The sequence below is a fragment of the Bison bison genome, unplaced genomic scaffold (assembly GCF_000754665.1).
Source record: "Bison bison bison isolate TAMUID 2011002044 unplaced genomic scaffold, Bison_UMD1.0 scf7180017864193, whole genome shotgun sequence".
Taxonomy (NCBI): Eukaryota; Metazoa; Chordata; class Mammalia; order Artiodactyla; family Bovidae; genus Bison; species Bison bison.
In genome coordinates, this window is record NW_011494765.1 from 3,694,609 (window position 1) to 3,708,328 (window position 13,720).

At 52.1% G+C, this 13,720-nt stretch overlaps 1 protein-coding gene across 3 annotated transcripts in view; it reads left to right on the forward strand.

The window, feature by feature from the left end:
- The window catches only part of MVB12B (multivesicular body subunit 12B), a 193,686-nt gene that overhangs the window by 106,794 nt on the left and 73,172 nt on the right, over nt 1–13,720 (forward strand). For all 3 annotated transcript variants that reach the window (XM_010844089.1, XM_010844087.1, XM_010844088.1), the window contains exon 7: nt 4,784–4,878. In XM_010844089.1, the coding sequence (XP_010842391.1) occupies nt 4,784–4,878 (95 nt within the window). The remainder of the gene's footprint in view (nt 1–4,783; nt 4,879–13,720) is intronic.

The following is a 13,720-nucleotide window of genomic DNA, read 5'->3' on the forward strand; positions in this document are numbered from 1 at the left end:
GAGAAGTGATGATGCCCAAGCAGCTGTTTGTTATGTGGGGTCTCCTCCCTTCAGCCCTCTCTGGCCAGGGGTCTTCTTGCTGCTCAGATTGCTGCCCTAAAACCCCCTCCCCACCTGGTGGCTATCAGCCACCAGAGCTGAAGCTTTTGGTGACTTGACTTCAGTTGGATGGATTCCTGTTGAGCAATTAGCCTCTGAAAGAGTCAGGCCTGTGACTTGAATTCTCTTGGAATTTCCCACTTACCCGCACCAGCCCCACATTGTCTGCCCGTTGTATAGTGCTCAGAGCCTTTTCTTTCTTTTTTCCCTTGTGAATTCCTGGTCACTGCCACCACTGACTTCTTACACCGACCTGTTTTCCTCTGTAGTGTCAGGGAGTGGGGTGTGTGGTGTCATGGGTCTCCTAGAGACCTCTGAGTCTAACTGACCAAGCCCAGAGGCAGAAATGGAATAGTAGAGGCCACAGCGGTTCGTGTCCAAAAAGACCCAGGGGTTTCAGTGGAGTCTGTTCAGCACTCTGAATTGTTCAGTGATCGTCTGCCCTGGGGAAGAACCTGTCCTAGAAAATGGGGTGCCAACTTGATGAGAGTTGGCCTTTTCCTTGACGTGTCTTGAGACAACCAGAGTGAGAGAGGACATCCAGGCACCCAGTCCCCCCCCGGGACAAGCCCAGGAAGGGTTTTTACCAAACGAGGATGCTCAGAGTCTTAAAGGACCAACAGGAGATTGGAGAGGAAGTAAGGAGGAAGTGGAGACCGCAGGAGGAGGGAGCAGGGTAGACGAAGGATCAGGCCGAGGCAGACCCAGAGAATCACAACTTTCTCGCTTTCTGGTGGAGACAGGAGTGACAGGAGTGTCTGGAGAGGTGGCTGGTGTGTGAGGACGGCTCAGACCAGGGCACAGGTGCCGGTTAGGCTGCCCAGGGAAAGTGCGTGGAGTGAGAAGAGAGCTAAACCAAACCCTTGCCAACAGCAGGCCCCGCAAAGTGGAAGAGGAGCCAGGAAGGGCCATCTGCGAGGGGGAAAGAGAACCAGGTCCCAGGGTGGGGGCAGAGGGAAGGGGGTTGCAGTCTGCAGGATGGGGTCAGCCAGGCAAAATCTGATGCCCTCAAAAGGCAGGCAAGCTTGGACGGAGAAGTCCTTGTGGATGGGGCAGCTGTAGAGCCAGGCAGCTTGATTCTCTGATCTACACTTCTTAAGTTCTGTGGGCCATAGAATCCCCCTGAAACTGTCTGTTTAGAGGATCACAGCAGGAGATTTGGGTGGGAAGCATTGAGTCTGCACATAGTAGGTGCTGCATAACTGCTTGCAGTTCCATGAAAACCCTCATAAAAATTGGCTGCTCTCTTCCCATCTACAGTACATCTCAATTTTTCCCCCTCACTTTCCCATAGGGAGGTAATCTTCTAAAGTTATTAATTGGAGCTTATCCCTTCTCAGCTTAAAACTCTTCAGGGTAAAGTCAGAACTTGTGCAGGGCCCTGCATGCAGTGACCCCAAAGCGCTCTCTTCAGCCGGCTTCAGGCCCTAGCCACCCCCACCTCCTTCCAAGCCCCTCTCCTCAGCCAGACCTCCTGCTACTTAGGAGTTACCCCAGAGCCCCTCCTTGCCCCCCATCCCCAGCTCCCAGGGGGAACAGCACTTCCTGGGGGAGCGTGGAGAGTCTTCCCACTTGCCCCGCGTCAGCCATGGCTCCTGTAACCTGGTGGCGTGTCCCTGACCCCTGCTACAGGGTTCAGTTCAGTTCAGTTACGTCTGACTCTTTGTGACCCCCTGGACTGCAGCACACCAGGCCTCCATGTCCATCACCACCTCCCAGAGTTTACGCAAACTCCACCGACTCCATTGAGTCGGTGATGCCATCCAACCATCTCATCCTCTGTCGTCCCCTTCTCCTCCTGCCTTCAATCTTTCCCAGCATTGTGGTCTTTTCAAATGAGTCAGCTCTTCACATCAGGTGGCTGAAGCATTGGAGTTTCAGCTTCAACATCACCCCTCCCAATGAGTATTCAGGACTGATTTCCTTTAGGATGAACTGGTTGGATCTCCTTGCAATCCAAGGGACTCTCAAGAGTCTTCTCCAACACCACAGTTCAGAAGCATCAATTCTTTGGCACTCAGCTTTCTTTATAGTCCAACTCTCACATCCATACATGACTGCTGAAAAACCATAGCCTTGACTAGACAGACCTTTGTTGGCAAAGTAATGTCTCTGCTTTTTAATATGCTGTCTAGGTTGGTCATAACTTTCATTCCAAGGAGTAAGCGTCTTTTCATTTCATGGCTGCAGTCACCATCTGCAGTAGGGGAGCTCTGCAAAAGCAGGACCCTGCCTGTCCTGCCACCCTGAGTCCCCCCTCCCCAGGTCTGGGTTGACTGGACCAGGGCTCCCTTGGCCATCTCTGATGGCCATCTAGCTGGTCTGGCTCTGTCTTCTCAGCCAAGGAAGAGACCCCCCTGTGCTGTCACCCGGGTTGGCCTGTCATCTGAGGTTCCACCAACACCCTGCCTCCTCTGCAAGGGCCCTGGAGCGCTGCCACACCATGCCAGCAGTGTGGTGCGTCCTTAGGTGTGGCGTACCTTCTTAGGGCTTTCAGGGCTCAGTGGTCTCAGGGCATGGCAGTGCTGAAGCTCAGTTCTTCCCCAGCTCCTGGAAAAGCCCTCAGGGCACAGTGAGTGCAGCGCCAGCACGTGGGGCACACCAGCTGCACGAGTGTGTGGCCAGCGCATGGCACAGGCCCCCGTTCTGGAGGGCCCCACACTGGGTTCAAGGCTCTGCTGTCGCCCTCTTGAAATGCTTAAAGATATTCGACACAGGTGCCCACATTTTCACTCTACACCAGGCTGGGTTCCTGCCTTGCAGGGCCGGTATGCAGAGCCAGAAGAGAACCCAGGGATCTGCTGACCCCGAGGCCCCCACTCAGGGCCAGCCGACCTTCTCTACAGGGCCGCCTGTCATTGTTTTAGCTCTGCTCAACCACAACCACAGTCAGTAATTTATTCTTCTGTTTGCTCAGCTCCACTGACTGAGTGCTGCGGTCGGAGGCATCGATCACCTGCTTCCACCCTCTGAAGCTCTCCTCCCCCTGCCAGGGTTCCCAAACCAGCCCATCCTCAGAGTCACTGCTCGCCTGGTTCCAGGGATTTCTAGGGTGCACCCCCCCAGGCCTCTGAACAGACTCCCCAGGTCGGGGAGCTGAGTCTGTGTTGTTAGCGAGCTCCCAGGTGCCTAGAGCACTGCCTCTGCACTCTGACGAGCAGAACAGAGTTCAAGAACCTTCATCCAAGCGGATAGATCCCAAAGCCCATAGTGTGGCTTCTGGCATCCTTTCCTGTCTGGCTGTGGCTTTGTTTCCCACTCTAGCCCTGCGGCAGAGTGGCTCCCTGACTGCCCGTACGTAGGTCCTGTCCCCTCCTGTAACCCACATCCAGCTCGGAGGGGCTGCCACTGTAAGCCCTGCACCCCCGCCTTCATGCTGAGTGCACAGATTTTATCCTCCTTGGAGCACATCTCCTGGTGCACCCCAGTTTGTTCCAGCCCTTCTGTCCCCTGTAGCCTAGAGCTCCTTGTGGAAAGAGCTCGCCTCGGTGTCACCCTTTCATCAGGAAGGAGCCAGCAGTGCAAGTTCACAGCACATGCATCCCAGCGCCCTGTGGATACTCCTCTCACGTGAAGTGTCACCGGTCCCCCCGTGCCCAGCAAGGCCCCACCGCCTGCTTGAGCGGCCGGACGGACGGCACCGGTGTTCACCTTCAGGGCTCACCCCACAGCTCAGCCACCTCACTTAGAGCCCTCGGCTTTCATCTTGACCCTGGGAGGGCCTCTGCTCCTCCTGGCCCCGTGAGAACAGGCCCCACCTCCCTCCCAGAGCCGTTCTAGAAGATTACATGTTTGTTGTATGAAAAGGGCAGCGTGCAGAACGTCAGCTTCCTTTACGTGATCAGTACCCTCCATCCCAGCCTCTCCCATTTTGGGAATGACTATGTGACTGGAGCTCAGGCTGCTGAGCGACTTCAAACCAGCCCCAGTCGTACCACGAAGGGGTGACTGTGCTCCCCAGACCTGTTGGGTTTTAAATGTCTTTCCTATTATCATCATCTTTTCTTCTCAGCATTCACTAAAAGGCAGCTGATAACCACACCAAATGGATTATATGCTTTGAACGAGGATGCACTTACACTCTGGGCGTTGAGCCTTAATGGCCAACACCTGTGCCATAAAAGACACACTGGGTCAATGGAAGGTGCTTTCTGAGCATCTACTGTGTGCTGCCACCTGAGGCGGACGTGTGCCGCTCACAGAATTCAGAGGAACATGCCATTCTGATTCTCAGTGGGCCTCATTTCCTGGGCTCACCTGGTAATAACCCCTAACATCTTCCTTCACCAAGTGCTTCCTGGGACAGGCGTGGAAGCCACTGGGTGGGTAATGGGACCAAGATGACGGGACAAACCGAGGCTTGTGTTCGGAGCTGAGCATCCTGGTCCCCTTGGTGTGCTTTGCCCAGTAAGCAGAGATCAGGGTTAAGTCACCTGCCTCCTCCAGGCACCTGGGACATCATGTAAGGCTTGGGAAACGCTTTCTTCCTCTTGGATGTCCTTCTGTGTATAGAAAAGGTAGCTGCTGATGTCCAGAAACTTCTCAATTCCTTGGGGAACTCGAGCTGCTTGGGTAGATGGAGGCCTGCTGCGCTGTGGGCTTATGGCGGCACCTGCGCTTTCTGAGCCTTGGGGACTGCTCCATGCTCCCTGTAACCTCCTTTTCTCTCCTCTGTCTTCCTCAGGCACATCTCTCTCACGCTCCCCGCTACCTTCCGAGGCAGGAACAGCACTCGGGCTGACTATGAATACCAGCACTCCAATCTCTATGCCATCTCAGGTAGGTGGGCCACCGCCAAGGGCCAGCGAGCATGCCTGTGTCCCGGGCACCACCTCCCTCTGCGCGTCTCACTTCTAACGGCACCTGTGCATCTCGTTGCTCTTTCTTCCCCTGCAAGGGGCCTGCTCCCCACAGGGTCCAGGCCTCCCCTTTCCTCTGTGTCACCGCAGCACTTAGTGAAGGGCCAGAACCTCAGCATGTTTTGAAACTAATGATGAAAAACAGCGTGTGGGTTTTGCAAGCTTGAAGGGAGGTTTCGGAGAATAGTGACCACATTGTTCACCTGCCAGGTCCAAGCCGAGTTCCCCGCAGGGACCGGGGACTGCGCAGATCCGAGGCCCGGTGCCGCCTGCCCTCCTGTCCACATCTGTCCTCGCCTCTTGTTTCTCAAGACTGGGTTTGCGACCAGAGGGTACACAGGGGGCCTCCCTCCCGCTCCCCCCAACCCCCATCATCTGAGTCTGTGATTTCTGAACTCGGCCTTGAAATGGATAGTGTTACCTTGGCAGGAACTTCATCACAGTTTTCTTTTTCACCTTACCCAGAGAGGGAAAAACTTACAAAGCCTTATTACGGAATTGAGATTCATTAGGTGGCGGGCAGTGCAGGGGAGTTGCTAAGAGTTGAGGAAACCCACGAACTTGACTCCGATTATACAGGGGCCTCCAGTCGGAGGCCTTGGTGTATCAAGGGGAAATGGCACATCGGTGCCACTTACCAGCACGCACCCCTAATGGTGAGTGACGTTTTGAACACGGGAACATGGCATTCATTCATGTACCATAATGAACCGGTTATTTGAAAGGTAATCTTTTTTTCTAAAAATTGCAACTTCAGGGTACTAAACAGATGAAATAGAACAATGGTATAATTCGTGTCAGTATTCGTTTTTCTTTGTTATGATCGCTCCCTAATAGGTTTGGAAGGATAAGCAAAGGCCAGTTGTTCCATTTCTGGGTGGCACTCCTGCCGGGAAAGGGGAGCGACAGGGAGGTCCCCACAGCCCTCGTCCTAGCCCCATGCCAGGAGCCGAGTCCCCAAGGGGAGCGGGCGCATGTTGTCTGAGAGCAGCGTCTCCAGGGAGAATTTCTTCTGTGCTCTGGCTATTTCAGCAGAGTCGACAAGGAGCATAACAAATGTGGAAAGATGACCTATTTTGTAGAAAAGCTGGATATTTCCCCAGATGCTTAGTGGCAGAGTGGTGCACAACAGGCCTGTGAAATCCAGCGGGGTGAAATCCCGCTCTGAATGCACATACAGGCAGCTCAACCAAAGCAGATGCCTTTTTCCCCCCTCCAGCTTGCAAATCTTTTTCCAGCCACAGGGTCCAGCTGCCCCCACCTCACCTGGGTTCTCTGATGGCTTTCCCAGCTGTTGACATTTCTGCAGAGAAGGGCCCACGAAGTGAAATCTCCTCTGGTTTGGCAGGAATGTTCCTGTCTGCCCCTGGACCACTGCTTCCTCGCCCCGCAGCTTTGATGAGGTGTTGTCTGGGTTCATTTCAGCTGTTAGTTTAGCAGTACCAAGGTAACAGCCTCAAGACACAGGGGAAGCCATTCAGGAACTTCCTGTTACATTTATGTAAGTGGCAGTCAATTGGATTTTATCTTCCAAACAGAGGTAGTTGAGGCCGCAGCCCACAACAGCAGGCAGCTCAGGCCTCCTCGGCGGCTGCAGGCCCCAAATTGCTCTGCCAGGGTCCAGGACTGCTTCATTGTGAGGCTGCCAGGCGTGCCCTGCAGGGCCCGCTGGCTCCGTAAGGCCTGCAAGCTCAGCACTGGGCAACCATGGTGCAGCTGGGAAGCCTGCCCGCCCACCAGCAGCCTGCCTGCAAGCCGATCTGGCTAGAGGGAAGCAGAGACACCCTCCCCGCCGTCCCCCCCGTTCCAACGGTGCTTGGCACCGAATGGCACGTCTCAGTTTGGTGTTGCGAAGTTAAGGTTTCAAAGGTTTATTCCAGAAACAGTCAAGGCAGCGGGTGCCGCAGGCCCAGCCCGGGCCCCGTGCCTGCTGCCATAATGGCTGGTGCTCTGCTGGTAATGGATTGAGCCACCACACTGTTCTCCTTCTAAACCAGCCCTGCACACATTTACTGCAGACCTCAGGCCCTGAGCCTTTGGTACAAACTCCTGGTCTGCTCTGGTTCATTCCTGAAAACACTTGATTACCGCTCCCTTCATTTGCAGTCCCTTCCTAAGATAAGTAGATTTCCAAACAAGGTAATAAGAAATTTGAAAAGCAGCCCACATTTCATTTGTACATATGGTTATTAAAGTGATATTTACTTTTGCATATTTTCCCAAGGGCGTACCTGTTAGGATCTCCCCTCTGTACTTTCACTGAGACAATTCATCTGTGTCCTGCCTGCAAAGGGAGTGACACTGCTGGGGAATCTGGTACGGACCACGTGTAGCTCTGTCCCCAGCACACAGAGGTGCTCCTGAAACAGTTGTGGGAGGAAGGGAGGGAGGAAGAAAAGCTTTTAGCCCATGTCTACCTTGCCCAGGAATACCCTTTATGACATCTCAGGGAGGCGATCATTCTAAATGCTATTTGAGCCCTCCAGCAGCTGGGGCCACCACCTCTGAGCAGCCCAGCCCATCTCCGCAAGGTCCTCTGTGTTGTTCAGCTGTGCTGTCTTGCTGTGCATTCATATCCGCCCAGCCATTTGGGATACCACGCATCCCATCAGTGATGCGTGCCAACTATTCTCCACCATCCAGCCTGTGGGTAGCTCTCTCCTGCCCACAGAATTGGGGTGAGGAACTTCTAAGCCTCTGTGCCAAAATCCTGAGATGCTTACTCCCTTCTCTGCCAGCTATTACCCTCATCAGAATGGCCATGAAGCACAACTTTGATCCTCACACTTCCTCTTCCAGGAATTTCCTCTGGAAAATGCTTACAGATGTGCAAAAAAAAAAGACTTATCCGCAAGGGCGAGCACTGCTGCTTTTTAAATGTAATAACTCAAAAAAAGAGGTGTGGGGGGTGGATATCCTAAATGTCTAAAACAAAGGCAAGTCGGTTAAATTATGAAACCTCCATACAGTGGCCTTAACTTCTCAAGCATCAAACAGATTTTTTATTTAGATAAAAAGGTGTGCATGAATAGTGCTAAGTGACAACTGGAGTGTGCAGTGTGATCTCATTTTAAAGGATATATCCACAGACCTGGAAACGTACACACACAAGACATTCACAGTGGTTTTCACTGGGTTTTCCAGCTCTTCTTTTTGTTTCTTTGCAGTGTCTCACTTTTCTATGATAGCACGTGTTATTCCCATAATAAAAAATACCGGCTTGGGGTTAATTCAGCACACTCTTGGGAAGCTTCCCAAGTGGCCACCGTCTTTTCTGAGGGCTCACAAGCCTCCGTCTGAGTGCTTCACAAGGACTTCCCCGTGGCTCAGATGGTAAAGAATCTGCCTGCAATTCAGGAGAGCCTGGGTTCGATCCTTGGGTCAGGAAGATCCCGTGGAGAAGAGAATGGTGATGCACTCCAGTTTTCTTGCCTGGAGAATCCCGTGCACAGAGGAGCCTGGTGGGCTACAGTCCATGGGGTCGCAGAGTCGGACACGACTGAGCAACTAACACTCTCACAGACTCATACTGTGCTTTCGAATTCTAACGGAAATCACTTCCAGACCACAGATCAATAGCTGCTTCTTGTCCCTTTTTGTGGACGTGATTGTCCTCTGTTGTCCCGTCCCCTGGACCCTCCTGTCCACTGATGTTCCTCAGAGATCACTGACCATCCTCTGCGTCTGCTGGCCCTCCAGTCCCCAGCTGAGCCCGAAAGCACCTGGACGCACCTGCTGCCACCTCACCTTTCTTGCCCCTCAAATCCCCCATCTCCATGGTATTCACTCTCTAAGGTTTGAGGGTGGTTTTCCTTGAAAGAGGAGATGAAGTAAAACGGTGGGTGCCTGGTGTGGCCCACTCTGTAACCTGCATATATTAGGGTCGGCAAACCACTTTTTAAACTGGTCTCACTTGTGATCCATGGCAGCTGGCAGGCGCATGCTTTCCCGGTCGTGTTCTCACTGCTGTGTCTCCCTTGGTTAGATGCCCTTAAGGTGTTGTCCCCCGGGGGGACTCTTCAAGGCCGTGTTGATTTCTCTAGATTCTGTCCCAGAGCCCCAGCTCCTAAGTTTCCTTGTCAGAACTTCTAGTGACTGTTAGTTTTCTTTTAAAGAATGTCTTCTTGCTCCTCAAAGTCTTCTATTTTGGTCCCAGGTGGTGGTGTCCTCCCTTTTTTTTTTTTTTCTTATTTTTTTTTTTTTTTTTGATGTTTAGATGTCTGAGCACTTATTCATTTCTCTTCCACTTATTCCAGATTTAAGGTAGCTCTGAAAACACATGTAGCGAAGTGAAAATGGAAGGGGCAGAGCAGGAGTGGATGAAAATACAGGATAGCAGAGGAGGGTGCAGCCTTGGGTGAGGTTTGCATGAAGGGGAGATTCCAGGTTTGGTCCAGAGTCAAATCTTTTTATACACAACATAGAAACAAGCCAGTTGTTCGGGAAGAATGTAACTATTCCTTTTATGAATTCTTCCGCATAGAGAGGGCCCTGTAAGGTGCTGGAAACAACAGAAGAGCCGCTTTTCAGTGAGCTTGATAACGATAGAGTGTGACCGACTCATGTTGGAAACCCTAAATGTTTGGAAGTTGAATGCAGTGATTTTTTTTTTACTGCGCTGAGTCGTCATTGCTGCACACGGGCTTTCTCTAGCTGAGTGGGGGCTGCTGTAGTTGCCATGCACATGCTTCTCATTGCAGTGGCTTCTCTTGTTGCGGAGGAGGGGCTCTAGGGCACACAGGCTTCAGTCACTGTGGCGCAAGTGCCCAGGGGCTCCGAGGCATGTGGGATCGTCCCCGACCAGGGGTCGAACCGGTGTCCCCTGCATTGGCAGGTGAGTTCTTAACCACTGGACCACCAGGGAAGCCCGAGTGAGATGTTTCTTAAGAAATGTCCTTGTGCTGGGCATCAGACCAGGGGCTGGAGACCTGGGGGACATCAGGAAAGAGGAGCTCCCTGATGTCCTGTCCACCTTGAGGGTTTCCTGTGCCGAGGGTCCCTGTAACGAGTAGCGCAATTCAGAGACCCCAGAATTGCTTTTTCCAACCTAGGAACGTCCCATCAGTCTCATGGCAGGTTTTACTTCATGAACAGGGAAGCGACACGGTAACGTTCTTTTGTTTTTGTGGTGGTTACAAACGGATTCATAGCTCCACGTGAAGAATTTTTTCCCAAAGAACTTAGTTTTCTTGCTTTTGAAAAAATCAACATAGTTGTGTAAAATAGTAAAATAAAGCAGGTGCACATTAAAACCAGCACGTAATAAAGCCAAAACTCTCAAACAGCCCGGTTTGAGGGTGAGCCACACGCAGACATGCATGGAGGCCACACGGTGCGGGGAGCACCTTTTAGTGCCTGATGTCTTCATCTGTCCTTCAGTACCAGGCTGACCACTTAATGTATTTTCCACGTCGTCACTTTTGAGAGTGAAAGGGGCGTGGAGCTGCCCCAGACAGAGCCAGGGAACCCGGAGCCGACCTGGCCAACTGGGGGTGCAGTCACCCTGTCTTGAGCTCTTCTGGGTTTTTCAGGTTTTGGGTTTTTTTTTTCCCCTTTTTGGTTTTCTTTTTGATTGTGGAAAAGCCAGCTTATTGCCCTCCACAGCTGTTCCCTCTTAAAAACCAGTCCGTTTTCAAGATGTTTGACATCAGGAAGCATGTGAGCATGGACAAGCCCGAGTCCATCAGCAGGCAGTGTAGCCATGACCCTCATTCAGAGAGAAGGGGGATTTTATCTGAAACACAGAACCCGTACCAGCTGTGTGACGCTGACATCAGACCAGGAAAGCGCAAAGCAATTAAAAATAATTAATGATTTCTGAATATCAGCCTTCTCCATGCAGTTTTAATCTAGTCCTCATTTAAATTGGAAGATGGACATTTAATTATCAGTATTATGAAATTCATGATTTATATATTTCATCCAACTGGATAAAATTTCTGCCACCGGCTCTTCATCTTATTATGAAAAGAAAACGAATCTGTGTGTTTTACAGTGTGATCCTTTAGAAACTTGTCTATAGCATACCAAACAATTACGAATGTATTTTCCTTTCATTTTTAGTGATTGCGTTATTTCTGTCTTTCAATTAGGAGAAGAAAATCTCTCCAGGAAAGTCAGAAACAAACTTGATACTTTAATGACCATAAAGCAATGCCAGGTGGGAAAACGACCAAAAGACTAAAACAGTCGGGCATGTGAGAAATGAGAAATGCCCTTCTTTTTTGTGTGAGGTGTTCTGACTGACAGCCGTCCACGTGCCATGTTTATGCTGCAGAGTTTGCCTGTGTTTTGTGTGGGTGTCACATGTGTGGGTGAGTGCCAGCCTGCGGGTGGGTTCACAACCTCAAAGCTGGGGAAGGGCTGCTAGCTTCCAGCGGGAGCCCCAGAGTAAACGTTAGTCAGCCTCTGCATTCACAGTTACCTCTGTGGCCTGTGAATTAATGGACATGTTCTTGCGGCTTCTGTGGCCTTGAACTTCAGACCTCCCCCCACCCCCCGCCCACCTCTTTTCATGTATCCTCCACTGAGGATTTCAGACTCACCTAGGACTGCTCGGAGTGGTGGGGGGTGAGCTGGAGGGAGGAGAGGCAGGGAACCAAGGGAGGAACGTGGGTTTGACGGGTGCCAGATGATAGCATATGGGGAAGATTCCTCAGTGGAGTGAAAAAATATATATATTTATAATAATGGTGCTCGAATCAAGAAGGAAATAAGTCATTTTAAAGGCATATAAATTTTTATCATCCCCTCTAACATGGCGTCCCTTGTCTATCCATCTCTTCCTGCCCTGACAACAAAACCGAGCACAAAGGAAACGAGGAGAAGAGCAGGCAGAACTGAGCGGGCGCGGGTGGGGACTTGCTTGAGTAGTAGATCTGTACATCCTGATGCAAAGGTGCGGGTGACAGGTGGCCAGGTTTGCTCTGTACACAACCATGTGTGTGCTGTCAGGCGCTCACACGCCGCCTTGTTGCGATTGATGAATTGCCTGCTTTCTTGATTAAACCTTCCGTCACTTAAGAAACAAAAAGCCTGTGTTTAGATGGCAGAGTGGGACACGTCAAAAAAATCTGTCTCCTTTACCTTTGTGCAGATGTTGGGCACAGACTGTAACATGTATTATTAAAATGAATGTGGCATTTACTGTGCATTATTCCTTTCCTGGGAGAAAGGACTGTAAATTATATGCTAATAATAAGCTTTAACCCTTTCGAAATGCAAAAGATTTAAGAGTGCAAATATTCATGTAGGCCCGGCTAATTGGACGTGCCTTCATACACCCAACCGTGGTTGCCGTGTCACCGGAGTTAATGAACAGCGTGTGCGGGCAGACACGCAGGGCGCTTGGGGAGCTCTTGCCTCCTGGAGGGGCTCCGCTCTGCAGTCGCCTCTGCTAGGATTTTGCAGAGAGAGACCCCGAAACCCCTGGGCTGGGCTCTGGGTCACCCTTCTGACAGATGAGGGCCAGAGCCTCGTCCAGTTCCCCCGGCCCATCTTCTGGACCCGAGCATCGGGCGTGGTCCTCTGTGCTCTGTGTCCCCGCCTCCGGGGCCAGCTGGGCTCGGGCCTGGCAGGTACCTTGTTGGTACTCAAACTTCCTTGACCTGGCTTATCAGTCCCCAGTCCAGTTGCCCAGGTGGCAGACTGACGTCCCCAAAGCACACCTCTTCAGAGCACGTTCGCGCCAGCCCCAGCCCACTGCCGACTGCGTTTATGCGTACCTCACTTGCCGAGAGTGGGGGCTGTCGATGGCCAGTCTCTCCCTGTGCGGTGTCTCTTCTCCAGGCCCCCCAGCCCAGGTAGCTCCCGGTGTCCTCTCTCCATTGTGTCTTTCTGTGCACCTGTCCCTGCCGGTCCTGTGGCCTGATGGCCCCAGCGTCTCCTCTGCTGACCCATCCCTGAAGTCCTGCTCCCACACTGCCTCTGCCACGAGGCTTGTCTCATTCCCTCCCAGTTGGGGTGCTGGTTTCCTCCCCCTCGGTTTTGTGTTGGAGCCATTTCACCTGTGAGCACGCTGAGACAGCAGAGGCTGTGTTTAGAAGAGAGGACGGAGGCTGTCTTCACTCCTTTTTGAGTCATTGAGGATGTTATTAAAGGCAGAGAGAGAAGAACGACTGTTCACTTCTCTCTTCATTCAGCAGACAGCGCTGCCGTGTGCCAGGCCCCGTGTTCCCACTTCCAGGGCAGCAGGAAGGTTCAGCATGTGACTGACAGGGCATTTGGGGTCAGAAGCGCATGCAGCCATCGCACAGAGCTGCCGTGAATGGCCGCACAGGTGGTGTGCTGAATAACCCACACAAATGGTTCCCAGGTAGAGCTGTGCAAGGGCCCTGTGTTACGTGGCCCTGGGCAAGTCGCTCGATGCTAGTTATTCACCCCTCCCTGGTGGCTCAGATGGTGAAGAATCTGCCCGCAATGTGGGAGACCTGGGTTCAAGCTCTAGGTCAGGAAGCTTCCCCTGGAGAAGGGAATGGCAGCCCACTCCAGTATTCTTGCCTGGAGAATCCCCATGGACAGAGGAGCCTGACAGTTACAGTCCATGGGGTCGCAAAGAGCCAGACATGACTGAGTGACTAACACTCTCACTCTCGAGACAATGCAGTAACCGCCTGTTGCCTTCTTGTTACGAGGGTCCAGGACTTGTGAGAGTATTTCATAAATCGGGAAGCACCTCCCCTGCCGGAGCCCAGAGTTTTGTTGAGAATTATCACCCAGGGCACACTGGCTCATCTTCTCAGTCCTGCGCTCCGTTGTATGAT